Source organism: Salvelinus namaycush, chromosome 16 (genome assembly GCF_016432855.1).
Source record: "Salvelinus namaycush isolate Seneca chromosome 16, SaNama_1.0, whole genome shotgun sequence".
Taxonomy (NCBI): Eukaryota; Metazoa; Chordata; class Actinopteri; order Salmoniformes; family Salmonidae; genus Salvelinus; species Salvelinus namaycush.
Window position 1 is genome coordinate 12,378,903 of NC_052322.1, and position 14,264 is coordinate 12,393,166.

Genomic DNA, 14,264 nt, shown 5'->3' on the forward strand with positions numbered 1-14,264 from the left:
TCAATGTCGTCACATAGATTTTTTTGTTGTTGAAATGACATGAAAACAACGTTGATTCAACCAGTTTGGGCAGTGGGAGGGCCTTTCTAACACATAGTGTTATGCCTGAGTCATATTGTTGTTGCTGGTCATATCATGTTTGGGTGTTATTTTCCCTTTTTCAGGAAATGCTCTGAATCGACAATGTTTCCCCAGACAAGTACCCCATTCCTTTAAAAACCTTAAGTAGTGCGGACATACCAGCACACTACTGACTCATTTTACTAAGTCATGTTTCCTCTCCTGTGCTATGCTGTTGCAGCTCTCTGGTGGGGGGACATTATGGCTACCAGTCCACACATCACAGACCCATTGATCATTCTACTAACTCTATTTCTATGGTTGCAGCTCCCTGATGGTGGACAAGCAGCCTCCCCAGGTGATTAAGACCCAGTCTAAGTTCTCCACCACAGTGCGCTACCTGCTGGGGGAGAAGGTGGCACCCGGAAAACCAGTCCTCTTCAAGGCCCAGATCATCACTGAGGCCCAGGCTAGGAACCTCGGACAGCTGGGCAGCGTACCCAGGTCAGTGATGTAGTGGAGTACTTCTCAACCTTTTTTTGTACCGGGGACAGGCAAGCTACAGTATTTTTTGTGTTGGGACCAGTATGTTATGGTCCTTCTTCCTGTGACTGCTTCCATCAGCAGACCGGATGTTGAAAAACACTGTGGTGGATGGTTAAGTTTGCATCACTACTGACTTGCTGAACTACAGTGGGTATCATACATTTTCACCCCGTGGATTTCTTCACATTTTATTGTGTTACAGAGTGGGATTAAAATGGATTTAATTGTCTTTTTTACATTGGAGTCATTTAGCAGACACTTATCCAAAGCAACTTACAGGAGCAATTAGGGTTAAGTGCTTTGCTCAAGGGCACATTTTCACCTAGTCAGCTCGGGGATTCGAACCAGCAAACATCCGGTTACTGGCCCAACGCTTTTAACCGCTAGGCTACCTTTTTGTCCATGATTTACAGAACATAATCAAAGTGGAGGAAAAATAAAACACTTATTTACCTTGATTAAATAAGTATTCACCCCCTAAGTCAATACAGGTTAGAAACACCTTTGGCAGTGATTAGAGCTGGGAGACTTCTTGGGTAAGTCTCTAAGAGCTTTGCCCACCTGGATTGTGCAATATTTGCTTATGAATCTTTTCAACATTTTTCAAGCTCTGTCAAGGTGTTGGGGTCTTGCCATAGATTTTCAAGGAGATTTAAATTATAACTGTAACTTGACCACTCAGGGACATTCAATGTCTTCTTGGTAAGCAAGTCCAATGTAGATTTGGCCTTGTGTTATAGGTTATTGTCCTGCTGAAAGATGAATTCCTCTCCCAGTGTCTGGCTTAAAACAGATTGAAGCAGGTTTTCCTCTAGTTTTGTGCCTGTGCTTAGCTCCATCTCATTTATTTTTATCCTGAAAAACTCCCCAGTCTTTGCCGATGTCAAGCATACCCATATCATGATGCAGCCATCACCCTGCTTGAAAATAAGGAGGTAGTTACTCAGTGATGTGTTATGTTGGATTTGCCCCAAACTTAAGGTTTTACATTTAGGCCAAAAAGTGTATTCCTCTGTTGTGTTGTTGTTGTTGTTGCAGTATTACTTTAGTGCCTTGTTGCAAACAGTATGCATGTTTCGGAATATTTTTATTCTGTATATTTGTATTCTTCTTTTCTTAGGGACCTTATGTATGTTGTATGTATGGGGGACAGTGAAAGAGTTAGTCATTCAAAAATCATGTCAATTTATGTGATTTGTTAAGCCACATTTGACTCCTGTGTGAAATTTAGGCTTGCCTAAAGAAAGGGGGTGAATACTTATGCAACGACTATATTTTTGTGATTTAATTTGTAAGAAAAAAAATGGAATTCACTTTTTACTTTGAGTATTTTGCGTAGATCAATCACACACACAAAAAAAAATCACAATTACATCTATTTCCATCCACTGTGTAACACATACCCACTGTATGAGACATGAAGCATTGTTGTCCCGGACCCAGGAAAGCCATGGCATGGTTTGTGATCAGAAGGTAGAGAAAAGCTATAAAGTTGAATTGGTCTGAATTGGTCAAAAGCTCTTGCCAAATGTCGTTTAGTAGTCTACATCATTTTTCACCAGTGGGAAATTTTGGATTGAGGAAGTTAAATTAACTTCCTCAAACAAATTTAATATTGGCTATTTCTTTGTTTACATATTTGTCTGCTAACATTTGGCTTCCTCTATTACTTGATTACACTTAGCCCACTCAGTCACTTAGATAGAATGCATACAAACTAAAATAGATTGTAAACCCATGACAAGATGGCCAAAAAAGAGTCTTCTCTCAATCTGATTAGAGAGTTAACCTTACTTATAATAAGGGTTACGTGGAGAAAATCTGACATCTCTGGAATGAAAATGGATGACCCTCCCTTCAGCAAACCCTCCCGGGAAGCTTAAAAGAAAACAAGTCCCCTATACCCAAAATAATAATTAAAACAAAGTGGATAGCAGAGAACATGTCTACCATTTACTCACTTCTTGGACAGACCAGAGCCTTAGATATGCCGTTTTAGAAACTGTTCCAAATAGCTTAATCAATTGATAGTGACAGAATTAGTTTACTTCCCAAGCAAAGTCAATTTCTTCTCTCCTCAGCTATAAAAAGTTGTAGAGCAGCCTCTGAATGTCAAAGAAACTAAACAATGATATCCCCATATACATTGGATTCACATCTTTCCTTGTTTCTAGCATAAAGCATCACGGACCAAAGCAATGTTGTAGATCACTTTATTCAATCGGATCCGTTTAGTTTTTTTCAAAATCTTAAGCCAACAATGGGTAGGCCTGTGCTTTTAGCCAGTTTCTTTAGTAAAAGGTAGGCTTATGGCATACCTTCTCATACCCCCTCAATTCAAGTCCTGGTTTTAATTTGACAGCCCTTCACTGACACGGAGCTAGACTATTTAAAGAGTGCATGGTGGGTGGAGAAATTGTCAGACAAATCTACTCTCTGTTAATCATATATGTATAGTCACTTTAACTATACATTCATGTACATATTACCTCAATTAGCCCGACTAACCGGTGCCCCCGCACATTGGCTACCTGGACTATCTGCATTGTGTCCCAACGCCCACCACCCACAAACCCCTCTTTTACACTACTGCTACTCTCTGTTTATCATATATGCATAGTCACTTTAACCATGCCTACATGTACATACTACCTCAATTAGCCCGACTAACCGGTGCCTGTATATAGCCTCGCTACTGTTATTTTTCACTGTCTTTTTACTGTTGTTTTTATTTCTTTACTTATCTATTGTTCACCTAATACTATTTTTTACCTAAAAATTGCACCAAAATTTGGTTAGGTCCTGTAAGTAAGCATTTCACTGTTGTATTCGGCGCACGTGACAAATAAACTTTGATTTGATATAGCAGCCTATAGCCTAATATAATCTTCCAAACAGATAGACCTACCTCTTATTTCTTCATGTCAAATAAATAGGGTCAACACAAAGCCCTCTTGTTGTAAGTAAAGTCTAATTAAAAGGAAGATGGTTGAAATGAATTATGCCTACTCGAATTTGCCTACTTTCAGCATCATGAGCTGTCCATTTCCGATTGATTGTGCCCCGGCTGCTGCTTTAATTTTCAGCACAAAAATGTAACTCGAATCTGGCTTATTGTGAGGTCAATAACTCTGATAAATACATAATGTGCAAGAAACATATTGTTTTTATTAAAATCAATTATAATAGTAGCAAACTATCAAAGTTGACCTCCGGTCCTCCTCATCTTCGCGCTCTCCTTCTCAAACTGAACAGAACATAGACTAGTTCGTGTTCTGGACTTGGCCTTATCAAAAATACATTTCAGAAGAGTTCTTTGACTCTCCTCTTGAACTGCTACTGTAGCATTGGTAAGGCAGCACAAAAATACATTTTGATCAGCAAGAGCAGAGCAGGCCGGGGCTGGGCCGGAATATCCATTGCAGTGTGTAACGCAGCCTAGTTTTATTTACACCATCCCATCAGACTCGGGAAGGAAGAACATTTTCTTAGCAATATAACTGCTCTCTGCTTCTCTGAGCATGCACTTTGTAGCCTATAGTGTATAGGCTATGGATAATTTGTTTGAGCACACAGAATAGCCTATAGGCACATGTGATATTGCACGCCCAGCAGAGAATCAGAGATGAGGGGCGGCATCGGGCACACATCGATATACAGTACATTCGGAAAGTATTCAGACCCCTTCCCTTTTTCCACATTTTATTACGTTACAACCTTATTCTAAAATGGATTAAATAAAAATGTTCCTCATCAATCTACACACAATACTCTGATAAATACATAATGGGCAAGAAACATATTGCTTTTACACACAATATCCCATAACGACAAAGCGAAAACAGGTTTTTAGATTTTTTAGCAAATGTATTATAAATGAAAACAGATATCTTATTTTACATAAGTATTCAGACCCTTTGCTATGAGACTCGAAATTGAGCTCAGGTGCATCCTGTTTCCATTGATCATCCTTGAGATGTTTCTCCAACTTGATTGGAGTCCACCTGTGGTCAATTAAATTGATTGGACATGATTTGGAAAGGCGCACACCTGTCTATATAACGTCCCACAGTTGACAGTGCATGTCAGACCAAAAACCAAGCCATGCGGTCGAAGGAATTGTCCATAGATTGTGTCGATGCACAGATCTGGGGAAGAATACCAAAACATTTCTGCAGCATTTAAGGTCCCCAAGACCACAGTGGCCTCTATCATTTTGAAATGGAAGAAGTTTGCAACCACCAAGAGCTGGCCAAACTGCGCAATCGGGCGAAGGGCCTTGCTCAGGGAGGTGACCAAGAACCCGATGGTCACTCTGACAGAGCTCCAGAGTTCCTCTGTGAAGATGGGGGACCCTTTCAGAAGGACAACCATCTCTGCACACTCCACCAATCAGGCCTTTATGGTCGAGTGGACAGACGGAAGCCATTCCTCATTAAAAGGCACATGACAGCCCGCTTGGAGTTTGCCAAAAGGCACCTAAAGGACTCTGACTATGAGAAACAAGATTCTCTGGTTTGACAAACCAAGATTGAACTATTTGGCCTGAATGCCAAGCGTCAAGTCTGGATGAAACCTGGCACAATCCCTACGGTGAAGCATTGTGGTGGCAGCATCATGCTGTGGGGATGTGTTCCAGCGGCAGGGACTGGGAGACTTGTCAGGATCGAGGGAAAAGTGAACAGAGCAAAGTACTGAGAGATCCTTGATTAAAACTTGCTCCAGAGCGCTCAGGACCTCAGACTGGGGCGAAGGTTTACCTTCCAACACTACAATGACGCTAAGCATAAAGCCAAGACAACACAGGAGTGGCTTCGGGACAAATCTCTGAATGTCCTTGAGTGGCCCAGACAGAGCCCGGACTTGAACATCTCTGGAGAGACCTGAAAATAACTATACAGCGACACTCCCCATCCAACCTGACAGAGCTTGAGAGCATCTGCAGAGAAGATTGAGAAACTCCCCAAATACAGGTGTGCCAAGCTTGAAGCGTCATACCCAAGAAGACTTGAGGCTGAGTTTGCCAAGCACATTTTTGTCCATCAAAATAACATCAAAATGATCAGAAATACAGTGTAGACATTGTTAATGTTGTAAATGACTATTGTAGCTGGAAACGGCTGATTTTTTAATGGATTTTCTACATAGGCATTAGGCCATTCCAGTGTTTTACTTGCTATATTGTATTTACTTCGCCACCATGGCCTTTTTTTTCCCTTTACCTCCCTTATCTCACCTCATTTGCTCAAATTGTATATAGACTTATTTTTCAAATGTATTAGTGACTGTATGTTTGTTTTACTCCATGTGTAACTCTGTCTTGTTGTATGTGTCGAACTGCTTTGCTTTATCTTGGCCAGGTCGCAATTGTAAATGAGAACTTGTTCTCAACTTGCCTACCTGGTGAAATAAAAATAATAATGAAAAATAGGCGTACAGAGGCCCATTATCAGCAACCATCACCCCTGTGTTCCAATGGCACGTTGTGTTAGCTCATCCAAGTTTATCATTTTAAAAGGCTAATTGATCATTAGGAAACCCTTGTGCAATTATGTTAGCACAGCTGAAAACTGTTGTCCTGATTTAAAGAAGCAATAAAACTGGCCTTGTTTAGACTAGTTGAGTATCTGGAGCATCAGCATTTGTGGGTTCGATTACAGGCTCAAAATGGCCAGAAACAAAGAACTTTCTTCTGAAACTCGTCAGTCTATTCTTGTTCTGAGAAATTAAGGCTATACCATGCGAGAAAATGCCAAGAAACTGAAGATCTCGTACAACGCTGGGTACTACTGAGGTCAGGGCTTTGTGATGGCCACTCCAATACCTTGACTTTGTTGTCCTTAAGCCATTTTCCACAACTTTGGAAGTATGCTTGGGGTCATTGTCCATTTGGAAGACCCATTTGCGACCAAGCTTTAACTTTCTGACTGATGTCTTGAGATGTTGCTTTAATACATTCACATAATTTTCCTCCCTCATGATGCCATCTATTTTGTGAAGTGCACCAGTCCCTCCTGCAGAAAAGCACCCCCAGAACATGATGCTGCCACCCCCATGCTTCACGGTTGGGATGGTGTTCTTCGGCTTGCAAGCATCCCCCTTTTTCCTCCAAACAAAACTATGGTCATTATGGCCAAACAGTTCTATTTTTGTTTCATCAGACCAGAGGATATTTCTCCAAAAAGTACGATCTTTGTCCTCATGTGCAGTTGCAAACCGTAGGCTGGCTTTTTTATGGCGGTTTTGGAGCAGTGGCTTCTTCCATGCTGAGCGGCCTTTCAGGTTATGTCAATGTAGGACTCGTTTTACTGTGGATATAGATACTTTTGTACCTCTTTCCTCCAGCATCTTCACAAGGTCATTTGCTGTTGTTCTGGGATTGACTTGCACTTTTTGCACCAAAGTACGTTCATCTCTAGGAGACAGAACACGTTTCCTCCCTTAGCGGTATGACGGCTGCGTGGTCCCATGGTGTTTATACTTGCATGCTATTGTTTGTACAGATGAACGTGGTACCTTCAGGCGTTTGGAAATTGCTCCCAATGATGAACCAGACTTGTGGAGGTCTACAATTATTTTCTGAGGTCTTGGCTGATTTCTTTAGATTTTCCCATGATGTCAAGCAAAGAGGCACTGAGTTTGAAGGTAGACCTTGAAATACATTCACAGGTACACCTCCAATTGACTCAAATGATGTCAATTAGCCTATCAGAAGCTTCTAAAGCCATGACATAATTTTCAGGAATTTTCCAAGCTGTTTAAAGGCACAGTCAACTTAGTGTATGTAAACTTCTGACCCACTGGAATTGTGATACAGCTAACTATAAGTGAAATAATCTGTCTGTAAACAATTGCTGGAAAAATGACTTGTGTCATGCAAAAAGTAGATGTCCTAACCGACTTGCCATAACTATAGTTTGTTAACAAGAAATGTGTGGAGTGGTTGAAAAACAAGTTTTATTGACTCCAACCTAAGTGTATGTAAACTTCCGACTTCAACTGTATATACACATATCTTTTTAGAATATTTTTGCCTTTATTATTCCCCGTAAACCCTACCACCCTTACCCCAATTGGAGTAAACTAATAAACAATAACACTTAGGCTTCTACTTCCAGTTTATACATACTATATATATATTTTACAGACACAATCTATTTTACAATAGTTATATTTTGTTTGTTTTTAGTCCAGGCCTTCCTCTATTTCTGATGTCCATCCAGTTTGATTTCTATTTGCCATATATTTGTAACTGTGCTATTTCACAAAAGTTCTGAACCTATGTACATTTTACAGTCCCTGTATGTTTTACATTTGTTATCTTGGTTTTATTAGTCCCACCCTTCAGCTCTATTCAACCCCTCCCATCTATCTCTTAACACCATCCATATTGGATTTCTATTTGCCATATATGTTTCAACTGTGCTGTGATGCTTCACAAAAGTACTGAACCTTTCTATTCTCATAGTTTCTACAGATTGTAAATTAAAGATACAAATTTTTGCTAAAATAACTATTATATTATTGATCGATTGACTATGACTTATCAAATCACCCACTATTGCTATCTGCAGCATTAGCTCTAGGTAAATGTTGCAATTCTTCAGCCATTATTTGAGCTGTGACCAAAAACGAGCTACATATGGACAGTACCAAAATAAATGATCTAATGACTCTGCCTCCTCGCAGAAAAATCTGCATAGCTGGGAAGATTGTATCCACCATATATTTAACATTCTATTGGTTGCAAGAATTTTGTATAATAATTTAAGTTTAAGTTTTGATTCCGGCGTCTTTTTGCATGTAAATTCATACACCATGTGCCATGCAATCGGTACATCGAAAGTCTCTTCCCAACTATGGGGTCTGAATACTTATGTAAATGTGATATTTCTTCTTTTTTTAAATATATATATATATATATAAATGTGGGAAAAAATCCAAACCTTTTTTTTTAGCTTTGTCATTATGGGGTATTGTGTGTAGATTGATTGAGGGGGGGGAAAACAATTTAATCCATTTTAGAATAAGGCTGTAACGTAACAAAATGTGGGAAAAGTCAAGGGGTCTGAATATATTCCGAATGCACTGTATAGCCTAATAAGCAACTAATTCCAAAACACTGATAAATATTGAACTTTCAGCAATTACAAATTACATGTCCCTCCCCTGGACTAATAAAAAAAAAAAAACTAAACCCTTCCCTTGACTGAAATGTAAAAAGCATGACCCTTCCCCATTTTTCTCCAGGTACCCATTCTGTACATTTCAATCCATCCCTTAACACATTTCTGTGAGCAACTTCCTTGGTGGCTGTCAATAGTTGTGCAGAGAGCATAGTAGGCCAATTAGTCATAATCTACAATAGACACGGATATCACTCACCATATTACTGTAGGCCTTTAAGAAGTTATATTCGAGTCTAAATAAGTGTTTTTGTTCTGTTTATTCCAGTGAGAATGTTGGAGAGTTGATCAATAACACAGCCATTTTGGAACACAACACTTCCAGCAAGAGTACATGTGCCACCTTCAGGAATATGGTATGTACTGCAGCCTTGCTTTTACCATGCACTGTCAAACTTCTTGTGTCGCTTCCTGTAATGTCATATTTGCCAGATTTTTTTTCAACCAGATTTGAAGATTAAAAAAATAAAAAAATAATCTGTATGTCTTAAAGATATGTAAGAAAAAGTCATTCTTATAATTATTTCAAAATGAAATTATAGGTCATAAAGCTATTTATCTTGTTCTGTTGTTATATTCTTCATAAAGTGATATCTTATTCTGTAATTTCCTCCAGTCTATTAAGAAGATCAAGCGAGCAGACAGAAAGGGGTCAGAGTCTGTTACAGAGGAGAAGTTTGCTCTCTTCTTCACCACAGAGATCAGCATCACTGGCTGTGACATTCCCTACAGAATACAGGTCAGGTGTCCTTCTCCCCTCCTTTTCTGCTCCAAATCCTTTCTCCCTTTGGCCTCTGTAATGTTAATATTCTATTCAATTCAACATTTAATAACACTTGTACAGCCCGATCAAACATAGAGGTACATGTCAAAGCTCGAATGACACCACTGTGTGGTATGACAAAGTATTGGTCTCTTTCTACACTCTTTTTCTGGTCTCGCCCATTTGCCTGTGTAATGTCAATTGAGGTTTGACATGTACGATTAGACATCACTTTTTATCTCTTAACGTCTTGGTAATAGCAGTATTATAGCACAGCAGGCCTGAGACATGCAGACAGATTGTGCCACATCTCTAAATTCTCTTAGGGTGACATGTGTTATTAACCTGGTCCCAGATCAGTTTATGCTCTTGCCAACTCCATTGCTGTCATTGGCATGACAATTCCATAAGGAGTTGGCAAGAGAGCAGAAACAGACTGGCACCCAGGCTGAAATGTTATTAATTTGAACTGCAAAATATACAGCATCTCACGACACACTGTACAAGTATAGTTTAGATCCTCAATGGAAAGGTTTTGTCTTGATGATCAGTTATTAGTATGGCTGTACTGACATGGTGTTGCTCTCCTGTGTGCTTGTAGATGATCTCTGTGCCGGTGGTGGTGATCGTTCACGGTAGTCAGGATAACAATGCCCTAGCAACCATCATCTGGGACTGTGCCTTTTCTGAACCAGTGAGTGCCTGCCTTTGGCCATCCCTCGTTCTCTTGCTCTCTCACTCTCTAAACTCTCTTCCCTCTCATATCACACCCACTATCAACACAGACTAAACAGTATGTCTGCTCACTTCACTCACAACATCAACCTTCTCTAATCTTATGACGTCATCAGGAAAGGATTCCGTTTTTGGTTCCGGAGCGCGTTCCCTGGAAGCAGATGTGCAGGACCCTGAACAGTAAGTTCATGTCGGAGGTCGGAACGCAGCGTTGCCTAGACAACTACAACCAACACTTCCTGGCCCAAAAGATCTTCGACAAGCCAGACATCGCTGGAGACTACAGCAACATGCTGGTATCCTGGGCACAGTTCAACAAGGTGCACGCACGCACGCACACACACACAAATCAAATTTTATTTGTCACATACACATGGTTAGCAGATGTTAATGGGAGTGTAGCGAAATGCTTGTGCTTCTAGTTCCGACCATGCAGTAATATCTAACAAGTAATCTAACCTAACAATTTCACAACATGGACACACACACACACACCAGTCTTTACCCACTGGGTACAAACTGGTTGAATCAATGTTGTTTCAATATACTTTGTCAGCGTATTGTGACTTGGAATCTACATGGACAATACATTCGATTTAAATACATATATATTATGCATAAACAGTTGATTTGATGGTGACATTTCAACCACATTTTATGTCATCATGGTAACCGATTTTCAACATAGACAAACATTGTATAAAATATGTTGAATTTGTAACTTTGTAACAACGTCAGATATTCAATCTTATATCCACTATCAGAAAAAAAACAGACTGGGCAGCACCTCCTACTGGAGAGTTGGGTCTACCTACAGTGATCCATTTGGTCTCCCATCCAGTGTTTTAACCAAGCCCAGCTTTGATTTTTGTCACTGACTATTAGCAATGTGCTATGGTGAGAATGACTACTGAGAGATCTCTTAATAACTAAATAGATTCACTGTTGCTATTGACGTAATTCCAAAGGGTAGATTTAACAGATGAAATGTAACCTTACTTTACAAGTCATATGTCATCAATGAGACTATTTAGGCCTATATAGCATTTACAACAGCTATTGTTTCAATTTAACCCAGGGTTCAACTAAAAATAGACTATATATAATTAATATGTTGGATTCACGTCTCAACCAAACATCTAACTTAGAATAGGACTAAATCAAACTTTATTTAAAAGTGCATTTAAAAAGTGCTATTTAGTCCTATTTAACTTTGATTTTTGGTTAGGATGGAGACCTAAATCCAACATATCAATTATTAATTTGTAGACAAACTGGATCTTGAATTGTGTTTTGGTTGTCAATGCAAACAAATATCAACATTTGAATGAGATGCATCTTCTGCTTGGCTAGTTCTATCCGGGCCACTGACTTAATCTGGTTTTAATTCCAGTTTGTCTACAAATTAATGATTCATGACCAAAAACCAAAGGGAAAGAATAGGATTAAGCCAGTGGTTCAGATTAAACTATCCAAGCCTTAGATACAGTACATATCCTTTAAATGTTGATATTTGGTTGCGTTGTCAACCAAACACAATTCATTATTACTTTCCTAATACAGTAAATAGCCTAACGTTAAGGCTGTCTTACAAACTAATGTAACATTCAACCTTAAAATGAGTAACATATCCATGGCCACATTGAGGTTTCTGTTAATAAATGTCTTCTTATGTAATCATAGCAAGGTTGCAGGTCTGTACAGAATCTTGAACAACATTGATCATGTACTTTTAATGTAATCTCAACTACAATCCAGGGCCCGGTTTCCCGATAGCAATGGAATTTAGGGTTATGAATATTTTAAGGATGCATCTTTCCTGCAACGGCCGAAGATGTACCACGCGTTTCCCAAAACACCACGCAGACAAAACGCTCGCTAAATGCGCCATTGAGGCATGTTTCGATACTGATAGGATCAAAAGAAAGGCAGCGCTGCCCTTCGATCAGCTTTCTCCATTCAAATCTTACCTTAGCATTAGTTATTCCACAATACTGACGACAGATCAGGTCCTAGAGAGATAGTCACGAACGTGAGGAGAGACGGACCAAGGCGCAGCGGATGTTGAGTTCCACATATTTATTATAAAGTGAAACTTATCAAAACAAAACAATAAATCAAATAAACTAACAACGAAACGTGACTACGTGGTGTACATGCACAAAACACAAAATAGTATCCCACAAATGCAGGTGGGGAAACAACCTACCTAAATATGATCCTCAATCAGAGGCAATGATAAACAGCTGCCTCTAGTTGTGAACCATATTAGCACCCACATAGAAATATCTATACTAGATCACCCCCTAGTCACGCCCTGACCTACTACACCATAGAGAACTAAGGGCTCTCTATGGTCAGGGCGTGACAGTACCCCCCCCCCCCCCCCAAAGGTGCGGACTCCGACCGCAAAACCTGAAACCAAATGGGGAGGGTGGGGGGGGGGGGGGTGATTAGTGTCGGTGGCGGCTCCGGTGCAGGTCGTAGCCCCCGCCCAGACCCCGGATCCGGCCATGGCGCCGGGCTGAACGCCGTGCCTGGACTGGGCATTGGCGCAGTGGAAGGCTCCAGCCTTGGAGCGGGACAGGACGCCGTGCCTGGACTGGGCACCGTCACAGAAGAAGGCTCTTGCTATGGAGCGGGACTGGACGCCGTGCCTGGACTAGGCACCGGCGCAGAGGGAAGCTCCTGCCATGGAGCTGGACTGGGCACCGGTGCAGAGGAAGACTCCTGCCATGGAGCTGGACTGGGCATCGGTGCAGAGGAAAGCTCCTGCCCTGGATCGGGACTGTGGACTGTCGCAGGAGGTTCCGGACTGTGAATGCGCACTGGAGGCCTAGTGCGTGGAGCCTGTACAGAACGTACCGGACTGGGAAGGCGCACTTGAGGCCTGGTGCGTGGAGCCGGCACAGGTGGTACCGGACTGTGAAGGCGCACTGGAGACCTGGTGCGTATAGCCGGCATCAATTGTACCGGTTCAATGACACACTTCGCACGGTAAGTGCGAGGAGCTGGCACAGGACGTACTGGGCTGTGAAGGCGCACTGGAGACCTGGTGCGTATAGTCGGCATCAATTGTACCGGAACGATGACACACTTTGCACGGTGAGTGCGAGGAGCTGGCACAGGACGTACTGGGCTGTGGAGGCGCACTGGAGACCTGGTGCGCAGAGCCGGCACAAATGGTACCGGACAAATGACACGCTCCTCAATGCGAGTTTGGAGAGCTGGCACAGGACGTACAGGGCTGGGAAGGTGTACTGGAGACCTGGTGCGTGGAGCCGGCACAGATTTTACCAGACTCATAGCACGCTCCTCAGGATGAGTACGGAGAGCTGACTCAGGTGGCATTAAACTGATAACACGCTCCTTAGGGCAAATGTAGTGCATCTCCCATCAACTCAACAACTCTCTCCGTTCTCTCTCCTCCAATATCTCCATCCACTCACTGACGGTCTCTGACTCTCTCCGTTCACTCTCCTCCAGTTTCTCCCTCTTCTCCCAGACTGGCTCACTCCTCGGCTCCGCCGACCACCCCTTGTGCTCCCCCCAAAAATATTTCCGGGCTGTTTTTTGGGCTTTCTTTGTGGCCGCGAACCCCGGCGTCGTCGCTGTCCTCCTTTCTCTCTTTGCGTCCTCTGTGACTCCTGCCAAGGAAGGATCTCCTGTCCTTCCATTATTTCTTCCCAGGTCCAACTTATTTTCCCCATCGTAGCACGCTGCTTGGTCCTTGATTGGTGGGATATTCTGTCACGAACGTGAGGAGAGACGGACCAAGGCGCAGCGGATGTTGAGTTCCACATATTTATTATAGAGTGAAACTTAGCAAAACAAAACAATAAATCAAATAAACTAACACCGAAATGTGACTACGTGGTGTACATGCACAAAACACAAAATAATATCCCACAAATGCAGGTGGGGAAACAACCTACCTAAATATGATCCCCAATCAGAGGCAACGATAAACAGCT

The 14,264-nt window shown here is 41.5% G+C and overlaps 1 protein-coding gene across 2 annotated transcripts in view; it reads left to right on the forward strand.

Annotated features, from left to right (window-relative positions):
* The window catches only part of stat6 (signal transducer and activator of transcription 6, interleukin-4 induced), a 65,827-nt gene that overhangs the window by 39,833 nt on the left and 11,730 nt on the right, over positions 1 to 14,264 (forward strand). For both annotated transcript variants that reach the window (XM_039010457.1, XM_039010458.1), the window contains 5 exons: positions 388 to 564; positions 9,061 to 9,148; positions 9,409 to 9,531; positions 10,157 to 10,249; positions 10,407 to 10,610. In XM_039010457.1, the coding sequence (XP_038866385.1) occupies positions 388 to 564; positions 9,061 to 9,148; positions 9,409 to 9,531; positions 10,157 to 10,249; positions 10,407 to 10,610 (685 nt within the window). The remainder of the gene's footprint in view (positions 1 to 387; positions 565 to 9,060; positions 9,149 to 9,408; positions 9,532 to 10,156; positions 10,250 to 10,406; positions 10,611 to 14,264) is intronic.